The sequence below is a fragment of the Hippopotamus amphibius genome, chromosome 15, assembly GCF_030028045.1.
Source record: "Hippopotamus amphibius kiboko isolate mHipAmp2 chromosome 15, mHipAmp2.hap2, whole genome shotgun sequence".
In the NCBI taxonomy this organism is placed as follows: domain Eukaryota; kingdom Metazoa; phylum Chordata; class Mammalia; order Artiodactyla; family Hippopotamidae; genus Hippopotamus; species Hippopotamus amphibius.
In genome coordinates, this window is record NC_080200.1 from 40,596,389 (window position 1) to 40,615,007 (window position 18,619).

Genomic DNA, 18,619 nt, shown 5'->3' on the forward strand with positions numbered 1-18,619 from the left:
TATAATGTGGTCTTCATTTGTATTTCCCATATTATTTATAAGGTTGAATCATATGTGCTATTTCCTCTATGACTTGCCCATTCGTGACTTTCTCCTGTTTTCCTACTGGGACTCTTGCCTTATATTGGTTTAAGAACAGGAGTTCTTTATATATTTTTAACAATGATCCTTTGTTAGTCTTATGTGTATTAAATATCTTTCCCTGTTTGTAACTTGTGTTTTTTTGATTCATAAATGTTCATTTTAAGGCAGTAAAATTTATCAATCTTTTCAGCTTAGTGGTTTTTGTGACTTAAGGAATTCTTCCCCAAGAAAGGTCAAAATATATTCATACATACATATACTTTCCTCTAAAAGTTTTAAAGATTTCCTTTAATCTATATGGAATTAATTGCGGAGTTGAAGAATAAAAACAATCCTTACGGATAGCCACTTGTCCCAGTCCCACTTATTGAAAAGTCCATGCTATCTTAATTACTGTATTTTAAAAAATAAGTCCTGATATTTGTTAAGGCACATCAGGGCTCCTGCATTTTCAGAAGTGACAATTAATTTCAGCTCTTCACTTTTCCATATACATTTTATAATCACTTTGACATGTTTGATGAATAGTTTTTATTCTTGACTTTGATGAGATCTCCTTTAACACCTTCCCATTTTGCATGATTTTCATGTTAGGTTTTATAGTTTATTCTGTCAGATTTTATTCCTAATTTACTAAAAGTTATCTTTCAAGGGTATTAAATTTTATCAGCAATTTCTCCTGTATCCTCTGACATGATTACTTATTTTTTGTTTAATGTTAAATCATACACACACGTGCTGATGTTAAACCAGACGCATGACAGACGCGTAGATGTATGTATAGATGTATGCATATGTATATGTAAACATATATACATCTCTATTCATCTTTTTGATGCGTTTCAAAGTAAGCTGTAGACATCAGTATATTCACTCTTTTTTTCCTTCTGAGATAAAATTTACATGAAATGATACGTACAAATCTTCAGTGCACACCTGCCTGGTTTTGTTAAGTGTATTCACCTAGAGTAACTCAAACTCCCTACCAAGATAAAGGACAGTCTTTCTCCATCTTTAATTTACATCAGAATTATCTGCAGACTGTTTATAGAATGGAGGGCCCCAACTTCAGAGTTATGGAGTAAGTCTGGGGGTAGAGCCTTAGAACTTCACTTTTAACAAGTCATAGGTAATCTTGATAACTTTTAGAACCACGCATCTAGATTATTACCATCACCCCTGAAAGGCCCCTCATGTTCCTTTCCAGTCAATCCCTGGCCCCCTTCTGACTTTTTTCCAATATAGATTAGTATTTCCTAGAGCTTCATATAAATGGAATCATAATGTGCATTCTTCTGTGTAAGGCTTCTTTCACTCTGCATAATGTTTTTATTATTTACCTATATTGCTGTACATAACAATAGTTTTTCCTTTATGATATGGCATACTATTAAGTTGTATGGATACATCAGGTTTTTTTTTTCCCATTCACTGGCTGACAATGGAGATAGAGACAGGATTTGACTGTAAACTCAGGCTGGAGAAATCAAGCTCTACCTTCAACACTTTGCTTAGAAATCTCAGCTAAACATTCAATTTCATCACTTGAAGGTCTACCTTTCACAAAACACTAGAACCAGAAACACAGTTTAGCCAAGTTCTTTGCCACATTGTAACAAGGACTGACTTTTCTGTGTTGTCTGACAGCATGTTCCCCATTTGCATCTGAGACCTCATCAGAATGCCCTTTAACCAATCCATATTTCTACAAACATTCTGTACATGGTTATACATATGCTTTAAAGAGAAGGAAGCTTTCTGTACAGTGCTTCTCTTTTCTTTCTGAGCCCTCATTAGAACTGCCTTTAATGTCTCTTCACAGCAACATCAGTTTTTTCTAGTATGCACCTCTAAAATCTTCTGGTATCTACCAACTACCCAAGTCATTTCCACAATTTTAAGTATTTATTTCAGCAGCACCCTACTTACTGGTACCAATTTCTTAGTATGGGCTGCTTTAAAAAAATACCATAGACTATGGTGGCTTAAACAATAGGAATTTATTTCTCATAGTTCTGGAGGCTGGAAGTCCAAGATCAATGTGCTAGCATGGTTGGTTTCTGGTGAAAATCCTCTTCCTAGCCTGCAGATGGCTGTCTTCTTGTATCCTCACATGGGCAGAGAGCAGAGAGGTCATTTCTCTCATGTCTCTTCTTAGAAGGACACTAACCTGATTCATGAGGACCCCACCCCATGACCTAATTATCCTCCAAAGGCCCCCATCTCCTAATGTCATCACACTGGGGATTAAGCTTTTAACATATGTATTTTGGAGAGACACATTCAATCCACAATTCTTTGAAGAATCCTCTTGAGGAAGGAGTCCTATGCACTACTGAAAATTTATAGTTATCTTTTCTTCAACCTTCCCCAAAGGAACCTATAGTCTTTTACCAGGTTAACTGTGCATTGGGGGAAAAAATTATCAGATCTTTTAAGGATTACCAGACACTGGCTCTGAACTGACACTAATTCCAGGAGACCCAAACCATCACTGTGGTCCACCAATCAGAGTAGGGGCTTATGGAGGTCAGATGATCAAAGCAGGTATAGCTCAGGTCTGTTTCACAGTGAGTCCGCAAACCCATCCCTTGGTTATTTCACCAGTTCCAGAATAGAAAATTAGAATAGATTTATTCAGAGGCTGACAGAATCCCCACATTGGTTCTTTGATCAATGGAGTGAGGGCTATTATGGTGGGAAAGGCCAAGTGGAAGCCACTAGGACTGCATCTACCTAGGAAAATAGGAAATCAAAGACAATACTGTACTACTGTAAGGACTGCTGAGATTAGTGCTACCATCAAAACTTGCAGGATGCAGGGGTTGTGATTCTAACCACATCCTCATTCAACTCACCTATTTGGCCTGTGCAGAAGACAGATGGATCCTGGAGAATGACAGTGAATTAGCATAACCTTAACCAGGCTGGGACTCCAACTGCAGCTGCTGTACCAGATGAAATATCATTGCTTGAGCAAATTTACACATCCCCTGGTACCTGGTGTGCAACTATTGATCTGGCAGATGCCTTTTTCTCATCCCTGTCAAAGGCCCACCAGAAGCAGTTTGCTTGTAGCTGTCAAGGCCTGCAATACACTGCACTGGCCTGCCTCAGGGGTATATTAACTCTCCAGCCATACATTATAATTTAGTTTGCATAATTCTGATTATGTTTCCCTTTAACAAGAGATCACTGGCCCATTACATTGATGACATTATGCTGACTGCATGCAGTAAGCAAAAAATAGCAACCACACTAGACTTACTGGTAAGATGTACGTGTCAAAGGGTAGGAAATAAATCCAACAAAAATTTAGGGGTCTTCTATTTCAAAGAAATTCCTGGGGGCTTAGTGGTATGGGGCATATTGATGTATCCATTGTAAAATAAAGAATAAGATGTTGCATTTGGTGCCTCCTATAACCAAAAAAGACGCTCAACACCTAGTGGGTTTCTTTGAATTTTTGAGGCAACAAATTCCTCATTTGGGTATATTATTCTGGCCCATTTACTGAATGACCTGAGAAGCTGCCAGTGTTGAGTGGGGCCCAGAACAGAAGGCAGCTCTGGAATAGGTCCAGGCTGCTGTGCAAGTTGCTTTGACACTTGGGCCATTTGATCTAGCATACCCAGTGGTGCTTAAAGTGTCAGTGGCAGATAGAGATGCTGTTTGGAGCCTCTGACAAGCCCCTATAGGTGAACTGCAATACAGGCCCTTAGGATTTTGGAGCAAAGCCCTACTTATCCTCCATAGATAAAAACTGTCCTTTTGAGAAACAGTTCTTGGCATGCTACTGGGCCTTAGTAGATACTGAATGCCTAGCCATGGGCCACCAAATTATCATGCATTCTGAGCTGTCCATCATGAACTGGGTGTTATCTGACTCACCAATCCATAAAGTTGGGTGTACAAAGCAGCATTCTATCTTCAAATGGAAGTGGTATATACATGATTAGGTCAGAGCAGGCTGAAGGGCACATGAAAAAGTGGCCTAAATGCCTCTGGTTCCCACTTTTGCTACACTGCCTTCTCTCTCCCAGGCCTGCATCTATGGCCTCAATGAACAAACTATCCATGGGGCAGAGATGGAGGTCATGCATAGGCTCAGCAACATGGACTGCTACTCACCAAGGCCACACTGGCTATGGCTACCACTGAGTGCCCAATCTGCCAGTGGTAGAGACCAACACTGAGTTCCTGATATGGAATGATTCCCTGTGGTTATCGGCCAGCTACCTAGTGGCAGGTTGATTACAGTGGACTGCCTCCATTATGGAAAGGGCAGCATTTTGTTCCTACTGGAACAGATACTCTGGATACAGATTTGCCTTTCCCACATGCAATGCTTCTACCAAAACTACCACCGGTGGACTTACAGAACACTGCATCTACCATAATGGCACTCCACACAGCATCACTTTTGATTAAGAAACTCACTTTACAGCAAAAGAAGTGCAGCAATGAGCCCATGCTCATATTCCCCACCATTCTGAAACAGCTGACTTAATAGACTGTGGCATGGCCTTTTAAAGACTCAGTCACAGCAACAAATAGGTGTCAGTATCTTGCAATGGCTAGGGCAAGATTCTCTAGCAGGCTCTTATGCTCTGAAACAGCACCCAATACATGGTGATGTTTAGTCCATACTCAGAATTCATGGTCCAGGAATCAAGAGATGGAAATCTGAGGGGCATCATTCACTATTACCCCTAGTGACCATTAGCAAAATTTCTGCTTCTGTTTCAGCAACTTTATGCTCTGCTGGCTTAGAGAGAGGTTCCAGAGAGGGAATGCTTCTACCAGGAGACACAACAATAATCCCACTGGACTGAAAGTTAAGACTGTCACCCAATTACTCTGCTCTCCTCATTCCTCTGAATCAACAAGCAAAGAAGGGAGTTAGGGTTCTGGATGGAGTGACTGATTGGGACTACCAAAAAGAAACTGGAGTACAACTCTACAATGGGGGTAAGGAAGAGCACGGAATACAAGAGATACCCTAGGCCATCTCTTAGTATTATACCAGCTATGACCACATTACCAGTTATAGAAATAAGAACTTTAATTGCCATGAATCTTTCTCACTTATTTTGTCATGAATATATGTGTGTGTGTGTGTGTGTGTGTGTGTGTGTGTGTGTTGTGTGTATGGAGGTGGGAGGGAGGGACAGGGAGAGAGAGATCAAGAGGGAAAGTGAGAAAATACTTTTCTTCCCCCACCTCTCTTATTCCCTTACAATGTAACATAAAGTGTATTGACTTCATATGATAGTATTTAAATGTTAATCTGACATTGTAGTCTTTAAATTATGGGATATCAAGGAGAAGAGTAAACATCACTCAAAGACTTCTTCTGGGGAAGGGGTTAGTGCATTTTTGGTTGTATGCATGATAGTTGTATCATGTTAGGTAAAATCATGACCTTGTTATTGTTTTTACTTGGAGATTTAGTATGATTTAAGGAGATGTATACGGGTGCCAGGTTAACAAAGGATAGAACTGTGATGGTTAATTTTAAGTGTTAATTTGATTGGGCCAAGAGATGCCCAGTTATCTGGTTAAACATTATTACTGGACGTGTTGGTGAGTAAGCGTGATTCTAAATGAGGTTAGCATTTGAACTGGTGGACTCCGCATAGCAGACTTCCCTCTCCAATGTGGGTGAACGGCTGAACAGAACAAAAGGTAGAGGAAGGAAGAATTCAACCATTCTCAGTACTTGAGCTGGGACACTGGTTTCCTCCCACATTCAGACTGGGATTTACACGATCAGCTTCCATGGTTCAGGCCTTAGGACACAGACTGAACAACACACCAGGGGCTTTTCTGGGTCTCCAATTTGCAGTCAGCAGACTGTGGAATTTAAATGCCTCTATGATCACATAAGCCAATTCCTTAGAATAAATCTTTTCTCTGTCTCCCTTTCTCAGTATCTTGTTGGTTGTTTCTCTGGAGAAAGATGACTAATACATGTCCCTTCTGAGTCAATGCCTGGCCCCCTGCAATCACTCCTCTGATTTTCTCCAATACAGGTTAGTTTTGCCTCTCCTTGAACTTCATATACACGGAATCAGAGTATGTCCGCTTCTGTGTAAGGTTTCCTTCATTCTGCAGAGTGTTTTCATTAACCGTCTATGTTGCTCTATGTATTAGTAGTCTGTTCCTTTATGATGTGGTGCACTATCAAATTGTATGGCTATATCAGCTTTTCTATTCATTCACTGATTGATGGCGATAAGAGCATTTGATTGTAAACCTCAAGAAGGAGATCTTGTTTTAGACACAAAGGCCAGGAACAAATGAAATACAGGTTATTAAAGCTTTTTCATTGCCTACATTTTCTTGTAAACTACAAAAAGGCTGTAGTCTTAGATCTTAAGCGATGACGATGAGTGGCACTGAAAATTAATTTTACCCACCAATAGGCTATGATAGTGGTTTAAACTAATTGAACCACTTTTTGAGAAATAAAAAAATGTAAGGACTTTCATGATAGAACTTTTTCTTTCACATACTACTGAAAAAATAACAAAAAGCTATGAATTCATTAGAACTTACAAGGGAAATGAATTTCCATACACTTAAAAAATGTGTATATGTGGGTGTATACTTATATATGACATACTAACAAAATTATATAGTTAGTGGACAGAGTTTGATGCCTCTGTAAATATGAAGCCATTTCCTGTAGTACTTCAAGTTTCCCTAAGATAGGGGTCCCCAACCCCATTAGAAACTGCACTGCACAGCAGGAGGTAAGTGGCAGATGTGGGAGCAAAGCTTCATCTGCCACTCCCCACTGCTCACATTACCACCTGAGCCATCCCATCTCACCCCCCCCCACCCCCACCCATGGAAAAACTGTCCTCCATGAAACCGGCCCCTGGTGCCAAAAAGGCTGGGGACTGCTGCCCTAGGAAATCACATTCCATGGGATGTGGGAATCACCTGGGAATCACTGATCTATATGAAGTCAACCCAATACAAAAATAATAATGAGAAACATCTGAAACTGGACAGAATGGAATGTGTATACATGAGCTCATGTGGAAACAGTAAGAATGCTAATTATTTTTGATTCAAGATTTCAGAATAATTCCAGTAGTCTCTTTTTTATATCCTTCCCAGCTTCTCTTAAAATTTACGCACAGTATTGTTACAACTGCTAAAAGTGGCTATGCCTCCAACACGCATATTTATAGAAATATTTTTTAGTTTTCTTTATTTCATTAAACTAAACTCTGCTGGTCTAAGGATTGTATCAGAAAGTCACAATGTCCTTTGGTAAACTAAATTGTTGGCAGAAACTAAACTAGGAAAGCAATGAATAGGGAGCAATAGAAAGCAATGAACTAAAAGAAGACTAGAGAATAAAGATATAAAGACTATAAAACTACTGCTAAGAGGTTATATGTTTAGTCTTCTTTTTTCTGCTTCCAACTTGCCAATAACACATAGGGATATTATCTCAGATTTTTTTTATTAATACTAACTAATGACAGCTCTGATAGCCACACAGTTCTTACTTACACATTTATTATAATTATCACATGAAACATGGTTGTAGAGCTTTCTAGAAATTATTGTCTCCCCTCTGGAATGGGTGACATAAGCATAGCTAGGATGATCATAAGGCTCTATAATACAGAGCTAATTATTTAACCTAGGATGGAAAGGATGTCAAATATATCATGTAAAATTATAAAATGGAAGATGACTGATGAAGAGAGTCCAAGATATTACAGACTGGATCACATAAGCAAACACCATGAGGGTGCTTAAAAAAGGCATCTTAAAATTTTTTTAAAAATCTGTTACTACACACTACCAGATGGCTAAAGTTAAAAAGACTGACAATACCAAGTACTGGTGAGGATGTGGAGCAACTGGAACATTGCTGGTGGAAATGCAAAATGGTTCAGCCATTTTGGAAAAACAGCTTGACAGTTTCTCACTCACCATATGACCCAGCAATAACAGTCATAGGAATTTACCCAAGAGAAATGGAAACACCCATCCCCACAAAAACTTGCACACAAATATTCATAACAGCATTACTGATAATAGCCCAAACTGAAAACAAATCAAAAGTCCATAAATTTGTGAGTTAATAAAGCAATTATGATACATCCATACTACTGATACTCAGCAATAAAAAGGAAAAAAACATTAATATACCAGGAACATTCTGCTAGTTAAAAGAAGTCAAACACAAAAGACTACACGCTGTATGATTCTACTGATATGAAATTCTACAAAAGGGGCAATTATACTGACAAAAAGTGAATCAGTGGTTTCCAAGGGCCAGAGTGAGGGGATCAACTACAAGGAGGCACAAGGAAGCTTTTAAGAGTGATATTCTTTACATCACTGTAAACACTTATTAAAATTAATCAAACTGTACACCTAACATTGGTGACTATTTCTGCATGTAAATTATGCCTCAATAAAGTAATTTTGGTTGATTGTTAAAAGTACTGCTAAATACAGTTTTATTACTAAAAGTATTCTTAAAAATAAAAGGGTAAACAAATAAACAACGGTAAATTGTTAACAAAATCAAACAGAAAAAGTTATTTCATGATAAGACTTTTTTTTTTTTTGGAAATACAATGTTATTTATTTAAGTAAGGTTTAAAAGAAGCAAAGCTGCCATATTGCTGAGGGATGCACCCACAGGTAGTAAACCATAAAGAAAAACAGGAATATGACCACCAAGAAAGTCAGGAAGAAGGACTGGAGGTGGGATAAGGAAGAGACGCCAGGGTTTGGAGCTTGTGGAGATCTCTCGGTGCTCTGTTTCTTGAAGAAGTTAACTGTTATACTTTGGGGGAGAGGAATGAACCTATACCCTATTTTAAAAATTTGATTCTGAACTCAAAGTTTAAATATTGCCTTAATGTGGGTTCTAGAATCTCTATTTTCGTCAAAAAGAAGGTTTGTATTAGCAGACTTTGCTGGAGAAAAGCGGACACAGGATTGGCTGGCGTTAGATTACAGTAACTGGTGAGAAGACAAGGCAGGGGGATCCTCTGACCAGCTTTGCTCTGGGGACTGGTACACTGCTGCCCCTGGAATTCAAGGGTCAAATCTTTTTTCATGACAGACTTTTAATGGTATATGTTTAACGAGCTATAGATAAAAAGAAATGTAAAAAATAAAATCTTAAACTATATCCAGTAATCTTAATGTTAATATAGTAGGACAAAGCAAATAAGAAATTATGCCCATTTCCTTGGAAATAAGATTTTTAGCCTAAAGGAAATAATAAATCAAAGAAGCAGAATCTCATAATCTTAAATTTGAATTAAAAATATCAATGTAATTTTTTATTTTTATTTTCTAAAAAAATATATTTTCTAGCTATATCCTCTGAAAAGGCCCAAAGCTATGATAACCCCATTAGCAATGAATATCCATAGCACCCAGATTATTCCCACCAAAGGGAATCAGGGCTCTTTGGAAAAATGGCTGACTTCAGGTTTGGGAAAGAAAACATACAAGTTGAATCTGGGGCATCTTGTAAAGGCAGAAAGTAATCAGACTACAAAAGAGTAATGAGGTTATGCCAAAAAGATACAAGATCGGCTTGAAGGGATTACCATTGGGCAAGAATGGGACAATTTGAGCTTCAAAAAGAATTATGATTACAATAACTTAAAATACAAAAATATAAAAATCTTTCAGTTCACACTGATATTTAAAAAAAGAACAAGCTCATTATTCACCTTTGAAAGTTGACAGGAAAACTCATCATTCTGAGAACTGATAAGTAATGGAAAAGAATAAAGCATTTCCCCTGCCTTCCCTGTACAAACTATATTCCACAGTAACCAAATACCAGGACAAAATTCCTCTTTAAAGAAGAACCCCTGCTAATTAATATGGAATAAATAAAATAATTAGAAAAAAATCAGTATTTTGCAACTTCTAATGAAAATAATGAATCTAGGTAGTGATCATTTAAAACCAGTCCTGAAAGACTTTATAACAGATGTACCAGGCACTCAAAATCACCGAAAATGGGACAACCAAACATTATGTGACTCTTGATGTGAGGCAACAGTATTTAGCATCATCTGTGAAGTATTCTTGTCTGTACTCCTAAAACTGAACTTCAGTATTAGTAAACCTTTAGATCTAACTTAAGAGTTTACAGAAAAAAATGGCAGACAGAGGAACAACTTAAATGACACCATAAAGAAGAGATCTATGAAATCCAGAATGTGGGACACTCTACAGGAAAACATTTAAGTGGCATGAAAAAAGGAGTGAAGCGTTGACTATTATAGACTAAGACTTAAGAGCCATGTCAACCAAACTGCAAACCAACTATAAAAATATATTTTTGAGACAATCAGGGAAATGTGAACAATGACTAGGTATTAGATATTAGGAAACAGTTTTATTAACGTTTATTTTGATATAGATGATAAAGATAATTCTGGTTATTTTTTAAAGTCCTTTCTGTTAAGGATAGATACTAAAGTATTTACGGGTGAAACGATATAAAGTATGGTATTTTCTTTAAAAATATTACAGCCAAAACAAACAAAAACAAACAAACAAAAAAAAAAGATGGGGAGGGATAGAGATAAATAAGATATTAGGAAAATGCTAACAATTTTTGAAGCTGGGTGATGGGTACGTCTATCTATTTGAAAATTCTTAAATAAAAAAATTCATAGGGAGATAAATATTTCCACTTATAAAATTTTTAAAGAACACTAATTGTGGTTTAATCCTGCACTACTATAGGAAATTCTACATATTTTATAACATGTCAAATAACATAAATATATATTTAATGCAATCTAGATATCTTATTTATAGATCTCATATCTATCATCTAGATTAAAGGGATAAAAAAATTATCTTGAAGGACAGGAAGACAGAATTATCAATATTAGTGATTTAGAAAACTTACTTGTAGTAAGGAATTGAACAATTGATTAAATAGGGATGTTAACCAAAACATTCAGCCTAATATATTGAAATAAATTTTCCCTACCACAAAGAATATACTCAAAAATTAACTGAAAAACTTCTTTTAAATCATAGAGTCTACAAACACTCACGTTTTGAAGAAGTTGCTCAAACCAGTCATAACCAGTATCTCTGCATGCTGCAACCTAAGGAGAGAAATATGATGAAACTATCAAAATTAGAAATTTAATTTAAAATATACTTTTGCTATACTGTAGCCTCAAGTATATAAATGTCCAAAGTTCCAAATTAAAAAAAATTATTTTTAGAGTAAACTTTTTCAGTCAGTAATTTACCATGTTAAAGAATTTTATTCTAAAAATATCTTAGAAGACATTCAAGAAATCAGTTTACTGTATTGAAATTAAAAATGTTATTACATTCTAAATAGTATATTGAATCACACATTATCAGAAAAATCTGTAAGGTCTAAAACAATAAAAATGGAAATATTTGCTTCTTATTTTCCTGCTAGATAGCAGATTTAAAGTGAAACAGACATGATCATGTAATCCATAACATAAAATTTCTTATGTTCAACACATGGAAAGTATTCTGGGTCAAAAAAAATTGTAGCTTGTGTGTATAATTAAACATAACGAAACTAATCGTAATTCAAGTTTTCTGAAAAAGGTAGAAATTATGATGTCATTTCAGGTTGCCATCCATGGGTTATTGTATCTTTTCATCCACTTCTCCTTTCCCTGTCAAGTTTTCAATCATTGGAAGAACCTGGAGAATTTTAACGTCAGAACTTAAGTCAGTGGATGCCAAAAAGTGGGGCTAGGCAGAAACACCATTCTCATCTTATTTGCATCCCTTAAGTATCTCCAGAAATATAAAGTAAGGGAAGTAGTAGAGAATAAAGAAATATCTTGTCATTGTCTCTCCCTCTGTAAGATAAGGCAGGCCTCAATGAGGTTCGCACCCACAGGGACCATCCTTATTCCAGTCCTTCTTACCACATCAGTGATATTTAAAATTTTCCTTGTCATTGCTTCTCTGTCATTGTGTGGAGTTGGAGTAAACCAGAGTTTCTGGAATGTTTCATTCACTAATTTCTAGAAGAAAGAAAAATTTCAAACTAAGTAACTACAACAAATGTGGCAAAATTCTTAATCACAAATTCTCATTAAAGCCCAAAACAAAACTATAAAGAAAAAACTATAAATAACTACACAAAACACAAATTACCAGAAATTTCTGATATGACATCCTCAGTTTTTTTTTTTTTTTCAAAAATCACCAATTAATTTACAAAAATTATAATCTTTTTCAATTTGGCAAAGATTTTAAATGGGTAACACTATGCTTAGTATAGAACTTCTGGATAGTACACACTCAGATGCTTTTGATCAAATAAAAAATATTTTTTCTACTTTTAGGGGAGTTGTTAAAAAAAAAAAGAAAAAGAAAAAAACCCAAAAAAGAAGTACAGAGAAATCATATATATGTAAATTCACTAATGAAAAACTCAGGATTAAACTTTCAAGAAAGTATTTACTAATTTAGAAAACCAAGCACATACCATTTGAAAATCAAAATAAATTTAATTTGATAATAAACTTCCTACATACAGTGCAATCTTTACAATGACATTAAATATTATAATTGCTAAATGGTTGGGTAAGATCAGATTGTATTAATAATGCAAGATCTAGAAATAAAAACACCTAAAAGTATGTCTTCTTCTTGAATTTATAATCTAAAGTGTTGACTCACTTGTAAAGTTTACATATATGTATATTAACAAAATTTATATAAAATAACCATTTAAATTATTTAAAACATTAATGAAAAATGAATTTTAAAGTAGTCAGCATTTTTATCTTGCCTTAATGCCTTCTTCATCATTCACTCTGCGAATCATTTTTACACACATTTCTGTAATTTTCGGAAATGTTGGTTGTTCAATACAGATGTCTCTTAGAATCTTTATCACCCTTTTTCTGACGCTGATACCAGTATCCTAAGAACAGAAAGGTATTTTAAATGTCAGAAAAACTGAGATGCCTAGGTGTATGAAATTTGATAAAATGAAATCAGAAAATACCAACAAGCAATATATAAACAATTTATTAACATAATAAACATGGCCTATGTATTTCCTTTTTATATGCTCTTTTATTAATATTACTATAAATGTGAGTTATTTTATGATATTGTCTTTGTTTTTAAAATATAATATCAATACATGGAAAAATATTAAATAGTACTGGACACAAGACCAGAGTATAAGATGGGATAACAAATACGAAACTTTAGGACAGTGTCTGGCACTTAAACAGCATATGAAGTACATTTAACAAAAATGTTTAACCTAACTCTCAAACCACTGTCACTATCTTATGATTTACAGTAAATATAAACAAAGGAACAGATTAAATGAAACAAAACCATGAGGAAATAACAAGACTGGCTTGGCCTTTTTAAATTAGTCAATGTCATGGTGGATGTGTCTCAAAAAGAGCTAGAGAATAAATAAAATAGAGGTGAAATATTGTGGTGGATACATGGGTGTTCCTTGTACTATTTTTAACTTTACAAATTTTCCTAATTAAAGCATTTTTAAAATAAACAAAAAGCATTGAACACTTATTGTGCAAAATTATTTCCATTATGCAGTTTAGCAATTGTGAAAATATTTTAGGATACATTGCCAAGATAGATGCTGTCAGATTTCATTAAATCTGAAAATCCTACTGCGTTTGCCCTTCACTCTTGAAAAGAGTGAGGCCCTAAAATGGAAAAAATTCTTCCACACTCTTTCCTTAAAATTCTTTGTTTCCATCAAGATTTTACGCCGGTTGAAGACGAAATTATCTGTAACTCTCAGTCCCACAGCATTCTAATAATGGGCTAAGGGTGATAAAATAAACTTTTGTCATTTCAGGAATACCTAGTCCTGTACCTAATGCATCTCTGTCAAGTTACAGAAGAAGCCAATATGCTGAGTGGGTGGTATGAAGATTCTACAGATATTTTGTAATGCCAATGTTTCCTTTCATTGTCCAGGGAAATACTTCAGGGCCAGAGAATTCAACGACATAGAAGAAAAGAATATCTTAGAATAGTATTTCTTAAGTTTGCTCTTAAGACTCAAATGACTTTCTTGTTTAACTTGCAGGTATCTGAGCTTGTCGTAATTTAGCTTTAAGTAAACATGTAAATACACATAATGGCCAAAAATGTTGTCAGACACCAAAGTTCTATATCTAGTCCTCCCTGAAATAATTCTTCCTGTTTATATACATACATATATAATTACTCTAGATTCCTGTCCAAAATATTTAACTATGCTATGTAGCTCCTATCATTAACTCATTGTAAACTGGCATAATCAAAAGGCAATAATAACTGGAAAAAGGAATCCAATTTTTGCCAATGACTTGTTTTACAATATTGAGCAGCCCTCTTCTTGAAATATGTCCTTCTTTAGAAAGTTGCAATAGTTTATACATTAGGCAATATAAATACATAATTGATACCTACATTTCTAGCTTAACATTTTTAAAAAGTGACTTCAGGAAGGCAAAATTATATTCATAAACTACAATAAAAATGACACAACAAACATACCAATATTCTTTCAATCAGCATATCATAATACTGCTCAGCAAGCTGAGGTCGACAAAGGACAAATCGACCTAGCAATTCTACTGCTGCTTCTCTGACACTGGTGGAGTTATCCATCAATCGTCCATGAACTCCTCGCTGCATATCCAGCTAAAGAAAAATAAAGAATATATAACTTACACTAAGCAGAGCTAATATTTTAATTTGAATAGAAAACTCAAATAAAAAGAATCATTTGTGCTCCTCTTTACCCTTGCTAGAATACTGGGGTCTACAGCAACAACCTCAGATAAACACTTCATGGCTTTTGTTCGAACGGCAATTGCATTTTCACCAAGAACTCGAAGGATCTGCCAAGCAAATATTGACATTTTCATCAATTTTAGAACACATAACATTTAATAAAATATAGAAAGAAAACATGCAAACAATTAAAATAAATATCATATTTACTTTCCTTTAATTCTTATATAAGTGAGTAAAAGAACTGTTATCTTACTGATCCAAAGCTTTAACTTAAAACATGGCAAGGCATTCTATGTTTTAGGGCCGGCCTTTCCTGTCCTGGCAGTCTCCATTCAACCTGTTTTTTATTGCTATGCTTCATTTGCAAGAACCTGTAGCCCCGCTGAAAGCTTCCTATGTGTAACTTTAATCAAGGATATTTAATATCATTTAAATAATAACTTGGAATTGAATAATTTATTTTTAAAACATCAATCACTCTACCTGTACCATACAGATACATATCCATCTATCTGTAAACCAAGAATCAAGAGGTAAAAGGCATGCAGAACAAAGACATTTTAACAAATATGGAACATGGAAACAAACGTTACTTTCGTGATTTTTTAAAATACGTGTTCTCAACCATGAATAGACATCATACACAAACACAAATATCCAGAATTAGAAAAGTCAATTTCATTGTAAAAGGAATTCTGGTCCAGTTTACCTGTGTCAAATAAATATCAAAGCTCTGGGCAAACGGCCTCATAGAGGCCAAGTATCGAACAATCAAACAAGCATCATCATAGTCCACAGTATCAGAGTTCATCCTGCAACAAAAAGTCATTGAATTTTAACTTATTTAAATTTTTTGTAAAGTAGGTAAATAGATACCAAAGAGATAATTGAAAAAGTAAAGATGTTTTCTCTTTGGATCTTACTTTAATGTGCTGAACTGAGAAGGTGTGGTTTTGATAATGCTTCTAAGAAACTTTTTCCGATTTTCAGCTCGATGCATAATTTGACCAGTTGTCTCAACTTCCTTTGCGTGATGTGCTCCTTCAGATGATTCTTCATCTTTTTGTGATTTCATTGCTTTTTCTGTTTCCAGAGTTGTATCACGGAACCACTGGGCTATATAGAATTTACGAGAAAACTGGAAAGAAATTTGGTAAGATTTGAGTTTGATGAAATTAGTGCCAAAATTTCCAACCTACTGATAAAGTTAAAGCATTCACAATCAGGAATACAAAAATCAAGGTTTACTTTAAAAAAACTTCCATCAGATAAAGACATTTTAAGAAAGCTAGAACATTTAGAATATCTAACTGATGGAAAACTTATTATTTTACTTTGTCTTAACAGTTATATCAATGATGTCAAAAGATAATTTTATAAACACAACGGTACTAAGTCAACAATACTACTGAACTAACAATGGTATCACACAATGAGTCAATAAAATTAGAGAGATGATGGGTCAATTAGAAAAGTTTGGAACAAATGGATAAAATGCTGACGGCAGAAGACTATAGTTATTTTTTAAAATTTCACCTTACTTCTTCAAGAATTATACAGTCAATTATTATTGAAATTTATTAACACTAAGGCACACCTGTAATGTTTCTTTCAACCTGTTCTTGTTTTTTTTTTCACTTCTATTGCGAAATAATTGACATACATCACTGTATAATCTGTTCCTTTCTACACAGACTGAAAACCTGCAGTAGTTGGCTGAAGAGCTTAATTATCTCCAACCTCTTTAGATGCAAATCCTATCAATTAAAAAAATTTTTTAAAGTGCCCCAATAGTGTATAAATTTTACATACAAACTTATTATACTAATATTCTAGATACCTAATATATAAAAAACAGAATTAAGGATTATATTTAAAAATAAATATACACATAAAATTCTAGTAGTTTCTTTTTATATGCTACTAGATCATCCCATGCACCACCTGGGCCAATGATCTAACTTGGTCTCAAAGATAACCTATGGAAAGATTTCCAAATATGTCTCATGTCACACAATTTTAGTAAACTACAATATCTGTAACAGAATTCCATTTAAGACAAATCAATCCATAATCATTCTTTTCAGTTTAGACTATCACATATCCCTGTTTTAAAAATCAATAGTCCAATACAACTTTCCTCTTCATGACACTTCTCAATTTCCTTCCAGATCAAATTGGAAATAAACATGTAAACCCTCCAAAAAAAGGAGAATACAATCCTACCACTAGTGAAGGATCAGTCTCAGTGTTTTCATCCAAGTAATCAAGCAATGCTTTTTGCAATTGTTGGATTTCATCTTCTCCTCCTGAAACCTAGAAAATAAACCAAGCAGTAACAAAAAAGATATTACTAATGTACTTTCACAAATCATCCAGTTGCAAACACAAATCTGAGGGAAAAATCTGATAAATGATAAATGGAAACTGTTATTATCTGTATTGTTAAGTGTTACAGGTGTCTTTGAGATATTATTTGAAAAGAACATTCTGAAAGGGAAATATTTTTATTTGTAATTAACATAAAATAGTACTTTATTTCATGTAGGATATTAAATACACAGTAGGCATATTTAAGCTGTTTATTTGATCTAGAATCAGAAAGGGACTGTGTCTTTAGTCCTGTCCAGAACAATACAAAGCCAGAAATAAACTTTGAGTTGACATTCATGTCTATAGTTTATATTCTGATTTTACCATGTGAATGCCAAATATATGGTTCAGAATATATCTAGGCAGAAAACAAAGACTAGAATAAACTATGTTCTTGGAGTATAGTGAAATGGATACATTCAGAAATCAGTCATAGCACTGTAAACTAGTACACTGTAAAGTTCCAAAAGCTATCTGGAAGTATGTCGAGTCATAAAAATATATACCAAGGCTATCTCCCCTCAAGTTTTACAGTGTAGAATCTACATGGCCATAAGTGGCAAATAAGAGGTCCTAGGTCTACTCTCAGAAAAAATGAAAATCACCTAGTTACCATTCTTCAATGAAAGCAATCAGCAATACTTGAAGGAATGGCTGATTCCAGGGCTGGGGGGTAGGGAAATAAAAGATGACCCCAAAACATCTTGTGCCACCAAGTAAGAAAGTCCTCAAGAAAAGACAGTAAGATATCAAAAAAGATACAAAAGACAGTTTAAAGGGACTCTCACTGTTGAATCTAGTTCAATTTGAGTGCTACGATAATGATGGCAAAAAATGATAATCTATTAAATACAATAGGAACGGTTATATTACATTAGATGGCAGTATTATATTAATGGTAATTTCTTGCTTTTCATAGCTGTGCTGTGGATATTTAAGTGACAATTCCTTTTTTAATATTTATTTTTATTTGGTTGTGCTGGGTCTTAGCTGTGGCATGTGAACTCCTAGTTGCGGCATACATGCGGGATCTAGTTTCCTGACCAGGGATTGAACCCAGGCCCCCTGCATTGGGAGTGCAGAGTCCTAACCACTGCACCACCAGGGAAGTCCCAAAGTGAGAGTTCTTCTTTGTGGAAAATATACACAAAGCAGTGGTTCTCAAACTTCAGCATTCAACAGAATCACCTGGATTTATTAAACCGGACTGCTTGTCCTCAACCCCAGAGGTTCTGATTCAGTAGTTCCAGGGAGAGTCCTGGGAATTCACATTTCTAACAAGTTCCTAAGTGATATAAAAATTGGTGCTGCTTGTTCAGGGAATCACACTTTGAAATTTAGGGGTCACGAG

The 18,619-nt window shown here is 35.0% G+C and overlaps 1 protein-coding gene across 5 annotated transcripts in view; it reads right to left on the bottom strand.

Moving 5' to 3' along the window:
* Positions 1–18,619, bottom strand: part of NIPBL (NIPBL cohesin loading factor) — a 180,625-nt gene that overhangs the window by 25,363 nt on the left and 136,643 nt on the right. For all 5 annotated transcript variants that reach the window (XM_057708175.1, XM_057708179.1, XM_057708176.1 and 2 more), the window contains 8 exons: positions 17,122–17,211; positions 15,819–16,033; positions 15,605–15,707; positions 14,901–14,999; positions 14,653–14,799; positions 12,908–13,042; positions 12,036–12,134; positions 11,166–11,219 (listed from right to left, as the gene is read on the bottom strand). In XM_057708175.1, the coding sequence (XP_057564158.1) occupies positions 11,166–11,219; positions 12,036–12,134; positions 12,908–13,042; positions 14,653–14,799; positions 14,901–14,999; positions 15,605–15,707; positions 15,819–16,033; positions 17,122–17,211 (942 nt within the window). The remainder of the gene's footprint in view (positions 1–11,165; positions 11,220–12,035; positions 12,135–12,907; positions 13,043–14,652; positions 14,800–14,900; positions 15,000–15,604; positions 15,708–15,818; positions 16,034–17,121; positions 17,212–18,619) is intronic.